General features: G+C 43.4%; 1 protein-coding gene across 1 annotated transcript in view; it reads left to right on the top strand.

Annotated features, from left to right (window-relative positions):
- Positions 1-17,790, top strand: part of LOC141141149 (uncharacterized) — a 140,747-nt gene that overhangs the window by 74,802 nt on the left and 48,155 nt on the right. The window contains exons 12-14 of the mRNA XM_073628854.1: positions 2,738-2,921; positions 6,125-6,287; positions 8,402-8,551. Of these exons, the coding sequence (XP_073484955.1) occupies positions 2,738-2,921; positions 6,125-6,287; positions 8,402-8,551 (497 nt within the window). The remainder of the gene's footprint in view (positions 1-2,737; positions 2,922-6,124; positions 6,288-8,401; positions 8,552-17,790) is intronic.

Here is a 17,790-nt window from a genome sequence, read left to right as displayed (position 1 = left end):
GGTGCCACTAGAGAGGGAGAGATCGAAGATGTGAGTGAGAGAGCATAGGATAGAAGAAGACGGTGACCGTAGTAGTTGTGAGGGAACAGGATCCAAGGAACAATTGGTTAGGTGGGCATCTGAGAAAAGTTTTGTAACCTCTTCAGTAGTAACCAATTCAAAAGAGCAGAGTGTTGAATGTGCTGTTAGGCAATGTATGTTGGGTGGGGAAGATGTACGCACAGTGGAGGTGTCCTCACGAATTGCATCAATCTTGTCTTTGAAGTGATTGGCAATCTCTTGGGCAGTGAGTGAGTTAGTGCGTAGAGGTGGTGGGGGACGAAGCAGAGAGTTAAAGGTTGAGAAGAGCCAACGGGGACTGGATGACAAGGTATTAATAAGAGAGACAAAGTAGGCTTGTTTGCAGCATGGTGGCAGGAATTGTATTTTTTGAAGGGAAGATTTATATAGGGTGAAGTCTTGCAGGCATTTGGTTTTTACGCCACAGTAGAGCACGACAATGTCTCTTGAGATTTCTAGTGTTGTCAGTTTGCCAGGATTGTAACGGTCGGGGCCTGATTCTGCGTGTGGTTAGAGGAGCAAGTGCATCTAGTGATGATGAGAGTGAACTGTTGTAGACAGAGCTGGCCAGGTCAGGACAGAACAGGGGAGAGATTATGTCATATAGGTGGTCAGTAGCAGAATAGAGAAGAGAAGGGGTAAAGTGGCGAAGGTTTCTACACGTAATTGTTTGCTGCTTGGAGGGATGGGTGGTTGGAGGCAAGGATACAGTGAAACTAATGAGGTTGTGATCAGAGAGAGGAAAGGGGGTGTTGGTGAGGTTGCCAGGGTTGTAGAGATGGGAGAATACAAGGTCAAGGGTATTACCATTGGAGTGAGTAGAACTATGTGTCCATTGGGTTAGGTCAAAAGATGAGGTTAAGTCGAGAAGTTTAGCTGTAGTTGGGCTGTTAACATTGACAGGAATGTTAAAGTCACTAAGAATGATAGTGGGTATTTCAGAGGAGAGAACGTAGAGTAGCCAGGCAGCAAAGTCATCAAGAAAGCTTGATACCGGTCCAGGAGGCCGATAAATTGCTGCAATCCTCAGAGAAAGGGGAGAAAACAGATGAATACAGTGCATTTCCAAAGAAAAAAAGGGATAGAGAGGGAGGGACAGGAGGGACTTGGAAGGTGCTTTGTGGGGATAGAAGGAATCCAATTCCACCTTCTTTCTGTCTGTTGGGTCTGGGAGAGTGAGTCCAATGGAGACCACCATGGGAGAGGGCAGCAGGAGAAGCTGAGTCAAAATTTTGAAGCCAGGTTTTGGTTATGGCGAGTACGTTAAAGCCATGAGAGACGAAGAGGTCATGTACAGATGTACAGATGTTAGCTTGTTAGCGGGCGTTCCAAAGGGTGCATGAGATTGGTGGGCTGCTTTGAGGAAGCAGGGGGATAGAAATTAAACTGAGTGGATTGCGGTGGTTGCCAGAGGAGGAGGGGTATTTGATATGCGGCTTGCAGTTGGAAAATGGTGGACCATGTTAGGAAAATGTCACCTGAGACTAGGAGAAGGAGGAGGGCGAGGAAGGCAAGATGGGAGCGGGATGTGCATGAGCACATGTGTTTAGTGGCTCTGGTGTTTATGTCAGCATGTGGGTGCAGCAAATGCAGGAGATGATGGGTGCAGTAGTAGAGAGAGGGTAGGAGTGAGGGTTATATGTGCATGCTGCCGGGAAGAGAGGAGGGGTAGAGTAAGGATAATTTGAGGATAGAAGACACCGATGTGAGAAGGAAGAGAATAAGGAGCATGTTAGTGGATAGAGATAAAATAAAATAAATGTCAAAAGTTGGTTTGCTTATCATTTTGCAGAGTGGAGCAGAGTTCTTGTTGTATCTTCATCCAGCTTTAGTTATCCTGCTGTTGTTAAATTGCGGCAGTGAAACTGTGCATCACTCGTGGCAGAGCCACTCAGGAAAGAGCCATGATGCCTGCGCCACCCCATAGCCTGCTTTAAATTTATAGGGAGACTGAGCAGGCATGCATTTCTCAATTGGTCATATAGGGTCTGATTTGAGACACCTGAATATGGGTGAGGAGATGGCCAATACCAGACCAGCTACAGACACAGGCTAGGGTCATAAAGCTAATTACCTCTCTTGATCACTCAAGCCAAATGGGGTTGAGAATCAATCACCAGTAATATTGCTATTGCAGTGTGGTTGTATTAGAGCTAGCATTAAATATAGAAGTTTAAAGATATGGCAGCAGAAGACATTTACCAAAAATGTGACAGCAATGTCAGTTCAGTAGAATGTACAGTTGGATAGAAGACATTTACAAAAAATATGACAGCAATGTCAGTTCAGTAGAGTGTACAGATGGATAGAAGACATTTGCCAAAAATGTGACAGCAATGTCAGTTCAGTAGAGTGTGCAGATGGATAGAAGACATTTACCTGTAAAGGAGCAGAGAAGACATGATCAGAATTGATAACTGCGGTGGTGAAACTGCGCATCACTCGTGACAGAGCCACTCAGGAAGAGCCATGATGTCTGCGCCTTGCCCCTGCGGTATGATTATGTATTTACACCTCATTTCTAAGAAAAATATTTCTAGTTTTAACTTTTTTCCACTCTATCTTACCAAAAAAATATTCTTGGTTAGAGTGGGCCTAAACAAGTAAACTGTTTTTGTCTATTACAATTTGTTTTTCTTCATGTTAAATATTGATATTGATTCCCTATTCTCTCTAGATTTAAAGACAAATTTGCCATGGATCCTGTGACAATTTTTCTGTCCATCATACTCATCTTGTTTTTGGTCAAAACTTATAATGACCAAAAATACAAAAACTACCCTCCAGGGCCGAAGCCTCTGCCGTTAATTGGAAGCTTGCATTTGATTGAATCAAAAAAACCTCACTATGCCCTTATGAAGGTAAAAAACACTTATTCTGCTGTTTTTTGTAAAAATATTGGATTTTTTGAAAAGATCAGTAAACCTAAATTATAAATTTGGTTATGTAAAATGGGGTGTTAATATCTCTAAATGGAAAAAAATATGGAGTGTGGTTGAGGCAAGGGACTATCCAAGAGCTTGTTGTCAAACTAGATGGATTCTAATCCAGATCAGTGGTGTTGAAGTTAAAGGGAATACTACGGCAATTGTATGGTAAATGGCACAGCAGAGCAGCTACAAAAGTTCCAGTATAAGGACTATGGTATACAAAAATGCGTAGTATACACTCCAGGTAGATATTGTCTAATGGGCAGCTAAACACTGAGCTGGCAAAGGTTGTCCAAACTTGTCTAAGTCCAGTTGTTCGAGTGGTTTGATTGCACCAGGTCTTCCAACTTAAAAGCCCTTGGGGCTTAGCCTGGTATTTTGGGTCAATCCTCCATATAAAATGCAACTTTTTCCTAACCTCCAGCACCTGCTGAAAAAATGGGGTGTGGAAGCAGAGGGTTGGGGATCAACGCTGTTCACTTTTGGGCAGGAAGCACACAGAAACTTTGTTCCTGAAGCTTTGTTTCTACCTGCAAAAAAACTAGACTTAAATGGTCATATGCTTTCTGAAAGTTGCATAGAGAGTATGCATTGCTATATTACACTGCAAAACCCACTGACCCCCTGCATATATACTGATAATTTTAGCTCAGTACAATACATCCAACCTATCATTTAGGAGGTTTTTATGAATGGTCAGAACAGACCGTTTGCCCATGTGAATCCTGTCACTGAGGACAATCAGCATCAGACTCTGTTGCTCTGTCTTCCCTTTGTTGCCAGCTCAGCTGCCCTCACTATCTTTTACTCTGTAAAGTAGAAGAAGCTGGGAGTAGGCATCAGCCACTTATCAGCTGCATGGGGCACTTTACGTAGCCTCCCTGGTGGTATAATTATGTCAGTTTTTTGCTTCTCAAAGCGGTACAATTGTTTTGCATAGACATTTAGCGTTTTATATTGTAGGCCTGTAATTCTTAGCAATAACACACTTAAATCTGTCCAAATAAGAGTCTAGTAGACATCCCGGGTATGATAAAGTTTGAAACACAAAATCAAAAATTATAATATAATAAATAACTATAAATAATTAAAAAAATATATATAAAAATAATAAAATAAATTTCCCCACGATTCACTATCGCTCAATTCTGCAAGTGTTCTAATTTACTATCACTGTTTTCTAGCTGGTCTAAAACCACTTTTGACGTAAAGGGACACTTTTTGGTTGCTATGGAAAATATCAAGTTTCCAGGCAGAAAGAACAGTATTTATAATATAAAACTGCATGCAGGGCATTGGACAAACCACCAGGGACAAAAGGGATGTGAAATGATTTCATACAGTAATGTAATCTGTAAGATTACAGTGTACTGTATGTGTTATGAATTTTCTATTTTTTGAATTGGCCGCCGGGCTCCGCCCCCCGTGCATCGCGACGCTCGCAGGGAACGGAGCCCGGCACACAGATGCATTGGGCAGAGGACAGAGCTCGCAGACACAGCAGGGAATACATTGTAGGATCCTGGGACAAGGTAAGTACACTGCATCAGGATCCTGCAATGCAATCCCGAGAGTGGCTCGGGGTTACCGCTAATGGTACTGAAATTTAACCACGAGCCACACTCAGGAAAACGGCCAGGGAGGTTAAGAATGCTTAAAAATATATATACAGTATATTCATTAGACAAGAGTTGACATGAGTGCATGGGAGCCATGCAAATTACTCCAATATGGTTTAGTGGCCAACTGTTTATACAAAGTCCATGGTGTAGAGCAGTGGTTCTCAACACTGTCCTCAAGTACCCCCAACAGGCCATGTTTGCAGGTTTTCCTTTATCTTGCACAGGTGCTTTAATTCAGAGTCAATGGCTTGGTATTTTGGACAGCTATTTTATCTAAGAGAAATTCCCAAAACATGGCCTGTTGGGGGTACTTGAGGACAGGGTTGAGAACCACTGGTGTAGAGTACAGATAGGACAAACATTATAAACACTTACACACAGTTTACTGTTTTAAACTTTTTGACTGGATTATAGAAAGGAAGTAAAATAACCAAAAGCATTCCACCAAAATGTAAAGTACGTGACTTTCCTAGAAAAAAGTATTACATTGCATCAATTCTTTCAAAACATGGCTGGATCTAGGGGGGTGGTGGGGTGGACTTCCTCCCTCCTGGCACCACTCCGGATGCTCTAGGGACACTGGTGTTGGGGGGAGGGACTCTGGGGACCATGATGTAGAGGGGAGGAATCTGATGTAAAGGGGGGACTCTGGGGATTCTGTTTGAGAAGGAACTCAGATGGGGATTTTTGATGTAAGGGGGAATCTGATTTCAACTGTTGGGCCCATCCTGATGCTGCACTCTATATGTTGTTTTGCATGTTACTTACTCCTGACCCCTGCATTCTATACATTATGCTGTACATTACATAGTCCTGACCAAAGTGGTCATTGTCTCAACAGTTGCTGGTTTTAATTACATTCTTCTTTAATCTTTTTATGTAATTCTTACATTTTAAAAAAATGATCCTTTGTTCAGAGGTTTATGTGTATCTGTGAAACTGTCACTTGTGACATACCAAGTAGGAGTATTTTGTGGGTGTAAGGATTGTAGTATATGTGTGCAGTGTAAAAAGTGACTAGGCACGTATTCTCTTTATTCATCCCTGTTTAAGCCCGTTCATCTGTTAGGCAAATTATGTCTTCTGCATCACTTACTGCTGTCCCCTGAACTCTGCCTCACTTACTACTGACCCCTGTTCACCACTCTGCTGACCCCTGTACACTGCCCTACAAACTGCTGACCCTATCCTCTACTCTGCTTACCCCCTGTACACTTCTCTGCTGACCTCCCATCTTCTGCACCCCTGAGATTTTGTAATGCATCCCCATATTAGACAGGCTAGATCAGCCCTTGTTTCAAATCATTCCCTCACAACTGATCATATTAGATCACAATTAGGGTAACCTAAGAGCTGTTTGTCTTGAAGGCACAAACACAAATCCCAAAGACGATCTGACTTCTTCCTCCATGTAAATGCCCCTATGGGTACCTAACAACATATACAGTATGTGTTATAGTTTCTATGATTTTTTCTCTATACCTAATATGTTTTGTCGCGTTGTTTTTGTAGCTAGCTGAGAAGTACGGTTCCGTGTATAGCATCCAGCTGGCCATGGAGAAAATGGTTATCTTATGTGGTTATGACACTGTTAAAGATGCACTTATCAACCATGCAGAGGAATTTTATGACAGACCAGATAACCCATTGGGTGCTAGAATATCACATGGAAATGGTAAATCACAGAATGTTCTATAAAAAAAACTTTACAGTTTTAAAATAGTTACATTATGTTACGTAAGTAGCTAAAGCTCAGCTCAAACCAAAACTTTCCATTTTATTTTGGTAAACATTGGGATAGTTTTGAGCCTCTGTCTGGTTTTTATTGCTTTATGCCACTTGCTCTGCTTGGGAAATATTCCTTAACAGATCTCTGCACAGTCCCTCTCATGCTCCAGAATCCATTAGGTCTGATTAACTCTTCAAGGCCAATTGGATTTGGACTGAAGCTTTATGGAGTTTTAAGATTGGCTAGGCTGGCACTTGCGATGTAGCAGAAAATAAGTGATAATAGTCATTTGGTGGGACACAAACATTGGTTTGCCCTTCCAAATGTTTAAACATTTCTGAAAGAGTAAACTTTGGGGTTGATTTACTAAAGTCCAATAAACTATTTTGCAAAGCATGTTGTACTTTGAAAGGGAATAATCCATAACTCAGTGAATGATGTGGAGCTCTGCTGACTTCCATCATTCAATCATGTGCAAGCAAAAATGCAGTTTTTTTAAATATTCGTGACGTAACTGGGTATTTTTTGCAAAGTGAAATTTCTCCACATTCACTGGGGTTTCCTTGCAAGGTGTAACTTCCCTGGCAGAGCCAACAGTCAATTTGCCTTTAGTAAATCAACCCCAACTCCATGGAACAAAACATTATATCTAAGGGAGACTTAGAGGTTGAAGATCTTACTATCGTTTAGGGCAGGGATATGCAATTAGCGGACCTCTAGCTGTTGCAGAACTACAAGTCCCATGAGGCATAGCAAGACTCTGACAGCCACAAGCATGACACCCAGAGGCAGAATCATGATGGGACTTGTAATTTTGCAACAGCTGGAGGTCCGGTAATTGCATATCCCTGGTTTAGGGTATTAAAACAGAACTAAAGTCCCTATTTACAAAACTGCATACAGGCAGGGTCTTTACTGCAGAAGAGACATGCAACGTCTCTTGGGCAATGAAAAAAACTACCTACCTGCTCTGTCCACTTTGGAATGTACACTGAGTTGCATATGTGCAGATTCCAGCACAGATCTTGTGCACCAGGCCCATCCCAGTACAAATTCATTGAAGATGGCACCTGAATGAAACTGGATAGAAGATGCGGGCACTGGTGAGGGACCATGGACCATTGAAGGAGAGGTAAGTATTGTGTACTTTAATTCCACTTTAAGGGTGGAGTATAAATAGAGGAAGGACTTACAGTCTATTATGGTATATTGAAGTAATACAGAAGGTGGGAGAGTTTACACTTTATTAAAGGTATAAGGGAGTAATAGAGAAGATGGAACAGCTTATGGTCTATTATGATATAAGGGAGTAATGCAGAAGGTGAAACAGTTTACAGTCTATCAGGATATAAGGCAGTAATAGAGAAGGTCAAGGAGCTTACAATCTATTGTGATACAAGTCAGTAATAAGGAAAGTGGCAAAGCTTACAATGGATTACTTACAGTGTGCTAGGGTATATGGTATTAAAAAAATGATAAACCTAAGAACAATCATTTAATATATTTTAACTTACCAGTTTTTAGGTGGTTGGCCGCATCAGTTTTCTTTTTTTGAGTAAGTACATTTTCTGCAAGTATAGACAAATACCTGCTAGGAATACAGTGTCCTTGTAACTTTCTGTGCAATAAATTGAAATCTCTAACAATGTTATTAGCGTTCACGGTACTCTTTTTCAGGCGACAACTCTTTTCTTCCCTAGACACAGTACAGTGAATGAGAGTTGTCACCCCAGGACAGGACGTGTGTTACTAGCAGAATCACCAATTGAACATAAAGGAAAAAAACAAACAAATAAATCTAATGCCACCACCACATCTAAGGACTGGTAAAAGGCAATATGTGGCATTTTTGTACTTGGGTTTAGTTATGCAGAGGAGCCTACAGTCATTTGAGCTATAAGGGATACAAAAGGTGGAAAATGTACAGTCATAACGCTAACCGTTTATTAGATATATAGAGTCGAAATAAAGGATACTTTGTGACTTATAAAGTAATTCAGTAAAGAGAACTAAATGTTGCTTTGCCTAAATTAATCTTCAAAAATGTAAATTCTTTTCAGGTATAATTGGTGCCAATGGAGAGAACTGGAAGGTAATGAGAAGGTTTACACTTTCAACATTACGGGATTTTGGAATGGGAAAGAGATCTATAGAAAACAAAATTCAAGAAGAAGCCCAATGTTTAATGCAAGAAATCAGAACCTACAAAGGTGAGTTTATACCAGTGTACCAGTTCTATGTAATCCCAATGAAATCACACTCCTGATCAGGCTTTGCTGATGTCTGTTCCCAAGTTGGGAGATTTCCCCTTACTTCCTTCTGTGCCAAGTTCATTGAAGTTACATTAAAATCTCTTTAATCAAACCTTATTAATCCAAAACCAAACTCTGAAAAAAAAAAAAAAAACATTTTGGGTCATTTGCTGTGTAAAAATAAATCAACTCTATTGAAACCTGGCTGTGTTTTGCTGCTGCTCTATTCAGTAAAACTGCTACTGCCCCCACAGTTCTGTAAAAGCCAAACATTTGGTGCCAGAACTTGTAGCTTCAGCTGTAGTACACTGATAATATGAAGTTGCTCATTTTTCACCTTCACCATTTGGAAAAAAAATGAATAGCTGAGTCGGTACTATGTACCTTATACTCATTCACATGGGGAGGACCAAGATCTGGGGGGCCTCCTTGTTAAGTAAGTCATGCCCCACACACCCACAACCAGCGGGACTGGGTTGTGGGGAAGAGGGCTTTGTGGGAGGGGGTAGCCCCCCCCCCCCATGTGGAGGGCATGTGGCTTAAGCCTGATACACTATGAGTTTTTTCTGTTCAACCCAGCAGGTTGAACGGAAAAGAACTGTCAGCTCCAGAAGAGCTGCTGTATTAGCGATCCAATTAGTGCTACAATCTCCCCGGCTGAGCTGTTCTGACAGGGGGACACTTCAATCAGCGCTCTCAGCCATTGGCTGAAAGCACTGATCAGGAGCCGGTTGGCTGTTGGTGGTCCAGCATGCATGTCCGACAGAAGCCATTTGGCCGGCTTCTGTTGGATCTGCAGACATACACACAGACCGTATTTCACCCGGCATTCAGCCCGTGTGTACGGGGCTTTAGTGTGGTTCAGGAGGGGGGTGTGGCTCACTTGTTGGGCTGCATTCTCAGAGAAGGGTCTGATATGGATTTTGGGGAACCCATGTCATTTATTTTTATTTTGGCAAAGGGTCCCCCTCAAAATCCATACCAGACCCAAAGGGCCTGTTTTTTTTTTTTTTCTTTTTTTTATGCAGGCTCTTCTTTTGTTCACTGTCCCCAGTGCTCCCGTTTTAGTAAATCTCTTCCATTGTCGAGGGGCGTGGTTTGCCTTTGAGGAAGATGGCTGCTTAACAACAACATCCAAAACTTAGCTCCACTGAGGAACACAGCAACAAAACAATCACCCACAATGGGGACCTCATCCCGAGGAAACTCGGCGACCAGATCCCGCTCTCCACGAGACCTTAGCGGGTGCATCAGCCAGAGCATCCCACGCCGCACCACAACAAGATCAGCCTTACCCCCACTGAGCCGGCTCCCTCTTCAGCTATGGGGAACTAGCCACCGAGCCAAAAGCCGAGCCTGCACGATCTCCGCATGATAACGGCTGACATAAAGGACACACTGTCCATGGCCATTACTGACCTTCGCCATGAAATTCAATCGATAGCGGGCAGGGTACATGAAGTGGAATGCACCGCTGCTCACCAACATACAGCGATATGGAGTCACCATACTGTGGGCATTTACACTCTGCAGCTCCGAGACCTCCAGCAGCATGTCAAGGACCTGGACAACCAAGGGAGGTGACACAACTTGAAGGTTAGAGGCCTCCCTGAAACAGTTGAGCCTGAACAGATTCTCCCCACAGTAGCAGGCCTATTCAACCACCTCCTTGACAAGCCCCCACAGACAGCCATCAACATGGAGTATACTGTATACACAGGGCTCTCAGACCACGAGGCAGAGACACAGACCCACCGCGGGACATCGTGTGCTGCCTGACCAACTTTAAGCTCAAGGAAGAAATCCTCTGGAAAGCCAGCAACAGAACACAACTATCTCATGAGGGACACGCAGTACACATTTACCAAGATCTCTCAGCCATCAATCTCAAGCACCAAAAAGACCTGCGTCCCCTCCTGGACGTCCTCCGAACCAAGGGAATCCAGTATTGGTGAAAGTTCTTGTTCTTCCTGTCAGCAACCCACCAAGGCCGCACAGCCGTACTGAGGGTCCCAGAAGAACTGGACGCCTTCTGCCAAATGCTCGACATCCCAACTGTCGAAGACCCCAACTGGTATGCAGACTTCAACATCCAAAGCCTGAAACAACATGTGGATAGAGAAGAGCCGAAGGAAGCACAGGATGTGCGAAACCGGAGACACCACTCGACGTCCGGCACAAGACCCATCCCAGCCCTGATGGCTCAATGCCAGCAATCGAGCCCTATGAAAGCTCGCGTGCCTCACAGAGCCCGCCGCGACTACTAAACTGACCTCCGCTGTATGCACCCAGGACAGATAAGCACACAAAACTTTTTCTATTTTTTTTTTTATCCGCTGTCCCTGTTTGCTACCCTGCTAAGCCTAAACACTGCAAAACTCACGATAACAGTCTTACCTGCTGAGATGGGACCAAATTTCACCCACAACCTCCTATATTGCCCTTCTGGAAAGAAGTTCATCGACTTACAAACCAGATAACCACCTACTTGCTTGATTACTCACCAGCGCAATTTTTGCTACACCACTCATCGACCCCTGAAAAAGAAGATGTGTATCCCAGCTAAATGGCGCTCCCCAGAACCGCCGTCTATAACATTTGGTTTAGACGTGTACAAAAAAAAAGCGGAAATTGGGGCACTAGTACATCAAGCTAAAGACACCCCTTGCAAATTTAGCACACATTGGTCTTGCTGGTTACACTTCATCACAACGTACAAATACAAACAAGCTCTGACATGAAATGGCCTCGGATGCTGTGGCGGAGAGATGGAACAGGCAAGGCTCCAGATTCCCCTGTCCACCATTCTCTTCAACATACTACCTGAAAACAATTAAATACTCTTTAGTCACCCTCCCCGACAAACTCCCCCCCCCCGTCACACCCCTAATCTTAACCCTTTATCCCTACGTCTCAGATCCCCACAACAAGAATCTAGATGCAAGATCCACCATAAAAAACAACTATATTTCATACCACCAGTTGATCTCTGAAAGAACGAAGAAACACAGACTTTTTTTTGAGCATTTGCCTTTTACCAACTGTTATACATTGTGTTATTCCATATGTATTACATCTAGAATGGATATACTGTGCTAACCGTGTGTTTACTATAGCGGCTGCACTCGCGTTTATGCTCTCATCTGTTATGTTATAGCTACAATAAAAACTTCATTAAAAAAAAAAAAAATCTCTCCCATTGTCTTTCTCTAATGTTCTTCAAAGTCTCATTTTGATATCCATCTGCCAAACCTTCAAATTGATGACAACCCACTCTTAACAGTTCTAATTGCACACCTTTATAAGAATACTTGTCTTTTCCTAATCTTCTACCATATGTTCTAGTTAAATACCCTTTATAAGACAGATGCAGCCACATGTGGAGTAAACATAATTATTATTTGTGAATGAGCCCTAATAGTGCAAACAGTCAGAGTCTCTCTGATCACCGCAACACCAGTCAGTGTCAGCAGACCATTATAGCTCAAATTGGTGTTCCTAATTGTTGCTGGCTGCACTGGTCTTGTGTGGTGGCAATCAGGAACACTGTTTTGAACTATACTGGTCTGGTGACACTGGGACTGATGTGATGGTAATCAGGAAAACTGGTGGCAATTTTCCTGATTACTGCCACACCAGTCCCAGTGTATGCCAACAACAGTGTTCCTGATTGCTGTCACACCAGTCCCAGTGTCACCAGACCAGTGTAAGCCAGCAACAGTGTTCCTGACTGCTGCCACACCAGTCCCAGTGTCACCAGACCAGTGCATCCAGCAATAGTGTTTCTAATTACCACCACTCCAGTGCAGTGTTGCCTCTGCCTGTACTGACCATGGCCTGTTTATTGGCCACTTTTGTGCCTGTTGCCTGGACTGACTTTGCTAACCATGTCTTTGCCTACCATCTGAACTGACCCATCTGCACCCAGTCTGACTGACTATGTTCTTAAATACACCAGTCCCAGCTATCCCCAGCAGACAACTGTACTTCTGGAACCATAGGAAATATTTTATTCTTCCTTTCTTCAGTCTCCTGTACTTCCTGATCAGTGAACATGGCATTCCTGAGGGCAATCACGTACCAGTAAATTAGGCTTGCTTGGCTTACAGAAACAGGGACTGCTATAGACGATGCTACACTAAGCTATATTGACCGCTCATACAGAGGTGACCTTTAGAGTACCCTGTTTTTGGTACACTGTTGGTTGATTGGTGTGATACACAAACAGAGGCGGCTCTAGACTTTGTGAGGCCTTAGGCAAAACTTAAACATGAGGCCCCACTCACGCACATAATAGGAAACATAATTCAAGCGATAAAAAAATAATCGTATGTCCCCCAACAGCGCTGCCGGCTTCCCTCCTCTTCTCTCCCACTGACTGCTGTGGGAGATCTTCAGGAAAAGGGGCTGGTAACTATGTAATTTACCAGACCATTCCTTTTCTAAATGAACACAGTTAGTGTTTGACTGTGTTTACTATGCTTCGGTTTATGAATTAACAGGAGCCTCAGTCTCCTATTCAATCATGTGCAGTGCAGCTGAGGCTGCAGAGAGAGGGACTGGGGAATCTGTGTCCTTAGTCCCTTTCCCTGTCTCAAAAGTGAGATTTCAAGGGTCTGTTTAGACCCCTGATCTCACCAGAGAAACCAAAGAACTCCCACCAAAAAATGTAAAAAAAAAAAAAAAATGCAAAAAAATAACAAAACAATTGTGTGCATGAGGGGGGTGTGGAGTGTATGGTGGGGGGGGGAGTAGTATGATATGAGAGGGGTGTGGAGTGTTTGGTGGTGGGTAGCATGTACATGAGAGGGGTGTTGAGTGTATGGTGGTGGGTAGCATGTACATGAGAGGGGTGTGGAGTGTGTGGTGGTGGGTAGTATGTACATGAGAGGGGTGCACATGGTAGAAAAGTGGTATATGGTGTGAATGAGCCCTAAATTATTGCTCCATCACTGCAGAGGCCATCTTGCATTGGCATGCATAGAGCAACTGAAGTTAGCAACACAGCACCAGAACTAGCCTCCCAGCCCGCTGCAAACACTGCTCTCACCGCCCCCTCCCCATCCCAAGTCCCTGCACACAAGCCTCAAGTCCCTGCACACAAGACACAAGTCCCTGCACACAAGACACAAGTCCCTGCAAACAAGTCACAATTCCCTGCACACAAGTTACAAGTCCCTGCACACAAGTCACAAGTTCCTGCATACAAGTCCCCACACACAAGTCACAAGTCCCCACACACAAGTCACAAGACCCTGCACACAAGTCCCTGCACACAAGTACCTGCACACAAGACACACGTCCCTGCACAAACGCCTCAAGTCCCTGCACACAAGACAGAAGTCCCTGCACACAAGTCCAAGTCCCTACACACAAGTCTCTACACACAAGTCCCTGCACACAAGTCACAAGTCCCTACACACAAGTTCCTACACACAAGTCCCTGCACACAAGTCACAAGTCCCTCCACACAAGACACAAGTCCCTGCACACAAGTCACAAGTCCATGCACACAAGTCCCTACACACGAGTCACAAGTCCCTGCACACAAGTCCCTGCACACAAGTCACAAGTCCCTGCACACAAGTCACAAGTCGCTGCACACAAGTCACAAGTCCCTGTACACAAGTCACAAGTCCCTGTACACAAGTCACAAGTCCCTGCACACAAGTCACAAGTCGCTGCACACAAGTCACAATTCCCTGTACACAAGTCACAAGTCCCTGCACACAAGTCACAAGTCCCTGCACAGTGCCCACAAATCTCAAACGAGTCTGTCAGCTCACCTCCCCCCACACATCCGGTGTCCTTCTGTAGAAGAATGAACTCCTCCATGTGCAATATGTATCCCTCCTGGGTTCAGCAGCTGCCGGCAGCTCAGCCCCCACCTCTATAATCTGTCTGCAGGCAGCGCTGCCTAAAGGAGACAGAGAGGGCGCTTGAGAATGCAGAGAGTGGCAGAGGGAACAGAAAGAAACTTCAGGCGGGCACAATGCTGATGATATAGCAGTGCTGTGGCTGCATACTTGTAGAGACCCTCGCTCATCCATCCGGTTCGCTCGCTCACTCAGTGGGGACACTGACAGGGGGGCATTCCCTCCCACAAACGCGTCAGGCAAATTAGGTGGCTGCGGGGCCCCTGGGAGTGCGAGGCCTAAGGCGACCGCCTAATTTGCCTAATTAGAGAGCCGCCTCACAAGATACAATGTCCGGTACATAATCAGTCCAAACACTGATAAAATTCTCACACATGTGGTATGCAAATGCCATGTACACACGATAGGATTTTCCAATGGAAATGTGTGATAGGACCTTGTTGTCGGAAATTCCGACCGTGTGTAGGCTCCATCACACATTTTCCATAGGAATTTCCGACACACAAAGTTTGAGAGCTTGCTATAAAATTTTCTGACAACAAAATCTGTTGTCGGAAATTCCGATCGTGTGTACACAAATCCGATGCGCAAAGTGCCACGCATGCTCAGAATAAATTAAGAGATGAAAGCTATTGGCCACTGCCCCATTTATAGTCCCGACGTACGTGTTTTACGTCACTGCGTTCAGAACAATCGGATTTTCCAGCAACTTTGTGTGACCATGTGTATGCAAGACAAGTTTGAGCCAACATCTGTCAGAAAAAATCCATGGATTTTGTTGTCGGAAAGTCTGATCAATGTCCGACCATGTGTACAGGGCATTATACTCCAGAGGAGTATAAGAATTTTGGGGGGGTTGTAATTCTAAGTATGCCCATGCTGTGTGTGAGAAATATCTTTTATAAATTGACAGATTTGCACAAAAAATTTACATTTTTTTTCTGTATTTTCCAAAAACTTGTGCCAAAAAAAAATGAAGCCTTCAAAAGACCAACCATGCTGGTTAAAAAGTGCCTTGGGGTGTTTACTCTCCAAAATGTGGTAGTTTTTTTTGGATGTTTCTACTGTCCTGGTGCACCAGGCCTTCCAAAAATGTGATAGGTAGTCAGGGAATTGGATGTGTATTTTATGACCCTAGAGGCCTCAAGGTGCTCTTGGATTTTGGACTTCTCTATGTGGTTAGGCTGTGAAAAAGTCACATACCTGTGGTATCACCATACACGGAAAGAGTAGCAGAATGTGTCTTGGGGTGTAATTCTACATTTGCCTATACTGCGTGTTAGAAATATCTTACTAATTGACAACTTAGTGTAAAAAATACATTTTAATTTTTCTTTCCTGCATTTTCCAAAAACTTGCTGCAAAAAAACGACGTTTCAAAAGACTCACTATACCTTTCAGAAAATACCTTGGGCTGTTTGCTTTCCAAATGGGGTAATTTTGCTAGCGTTTCTCCTGTCCCTGCATTTCAGACTCCAGAAATATGATAGGTAGTCAGGAAATTGAACTTAAGGTCCCTAAAAGCTGGAAGGATCACATTGGATTTTGGACCCCTCTATGCGTCTAGACCAGACTTTTTCAACCAGGGTGCCTTCAGGTTTCAGGGGTGCCTTGGCAGAATGCCTAAAAATTGCCCAAAAATTGTATACAAACCAATTGGTAAATCAAGCCTGCCTTTTAGTTATGCAAAGCCACAGGTTTTCATCTTAACAACCAATGGCCAGCATCCCAACAACCAATGACTTGTTTGACTCCACCACTCCTCTCCCTCAACACTGGGTCACATTAGCTGAGTGAGGGGAAAAAACTGAGGGAGAAGAGAAACATTGAAATACTAGTCAGTACCAGTGTGCAAAGGTGTGTTTGCTTTGGAAGAATAAATCCCCCCTAATATTGGGTGCCCTATGTGTGTGGATGTTGTTGCGTTATGTAAAACAATTAGTTTATTTTTTACATGTAAGAATGGGGGTGCCATGAGATTATGCAGAATTTTAAAGGGTGCCTTGACTGAAAAAAGGTTTAGAAACACTGGTCTAGACTGTGAAAAGGTCTCCCACATGTGGTAACCCCATTTCACAGGCAGTGAGGTTTGTATCACCTCCTCACCACCTGCTTTTACTCTCTGTACCCTGCAAATGCGACCTCATTTAACCACTTCAGCCCTGGAAGATTTTCCCCCTTAATGACCACGCCTTTATGCGATATGGCACTGCGTCACTTTAACTGACAATTGCGCGGTCGTTAGATGCTGTACCCAAACAAAATTGCCTTCTTTTTTCCCACAAATAGAGCTTTCTTTTGGTGGTATTTGATTACCTCTGCGTTTTTTATTTTTTGCGCTATTAACAAAAAAAGAGCAACGATTTTGAAAAAAAAATTGTGAATGGTGAAATAACATTGTGCCAGTGAATTGAATAGTATACTAAATTAAGCTGCTCCCCAAAAACTGTAGGTGACCTACTGTGCAGATTCAAAGGTTAAGATAGGAGGCGCTGTGAATTACACTTATAATAAACTTAACATGTGGAATACATAATGAATCAATAAATATATATATATATATATAAACAAAAATGTCTTATGAAATGTCCATCAATCTTCAGTAAAATAACCAAAAAAGCGTGATATATTCAAACAAAAGTCCTCTACCACATTATAGACATCCGATTCACACCCAATGTGCTCAAGTAAAAAGACCTGCTCACCAGATAGCCATGACCTCTTTGGCTAAAAAGAGGTCTGAAATCGCTTTGATAATGTCAGAAACCATGAATCAGACAGAGACAGAAGTACAGTTAATCACACTTGTTTAATGATAATAAAAAGGTAAACAGAGTAAGTGTAGCCAATACATAGCCAGAGTTCAGTAACCAGATCAGGTAGTCAGCCACTGCCAATGTCAGAGAGCCATAGATCAACAAAGTAGTACAGCAAGCAGGATCAGGAGACAGAAGGGACGTCAGCCGAGCAAGTCTTCAACAGGAACGCAGGAGAAAGTCTCAGAGATGTGACCAAAGGAGAAGGCAGAGATGAAGTGAGCTTGACGGCTTTAATTAGGCAGGACTGACGAGCAGATCATCAACAGCTGAGTCACCGTGGAGAGAAAGGAGCTGGCAATTAGCCGACAGCTGAGCGGCCAGCTCAGAGAAGGAAGGGCTGAGCCAAGCCCTGACAGATAAACAATCTTGCAGCCAAAGATTGAATCAGGAAACTTCTAGACTGTACTCTCCTCTCCTCCACAGTTGTCCATAGGGGATGAAAAACAAAGAGGGATCAATAGCGTGACAATGCTTTTTATTTAAAAAAAATATAAAACATACA

This window comes from Aquarana catesbeiana, linkage group LG04 (genome assembly GCF_042186555.1).
Source record: "Aquarana catesbeiana isolate 2022-GZ linkage group LG04, ASM4218655v1, whole genome shotgun sequence".
Classification (NCBI taxonomy): domain Eukaryota; kingdom Metazoa; phylum Chordata; class Amphibia; order Anura; family Ranidae; genus Aquarana; species Aquarana catesbeiana.
This window is presented reverse-complemented; position numbering and strand designations above follow the sequence as displayed.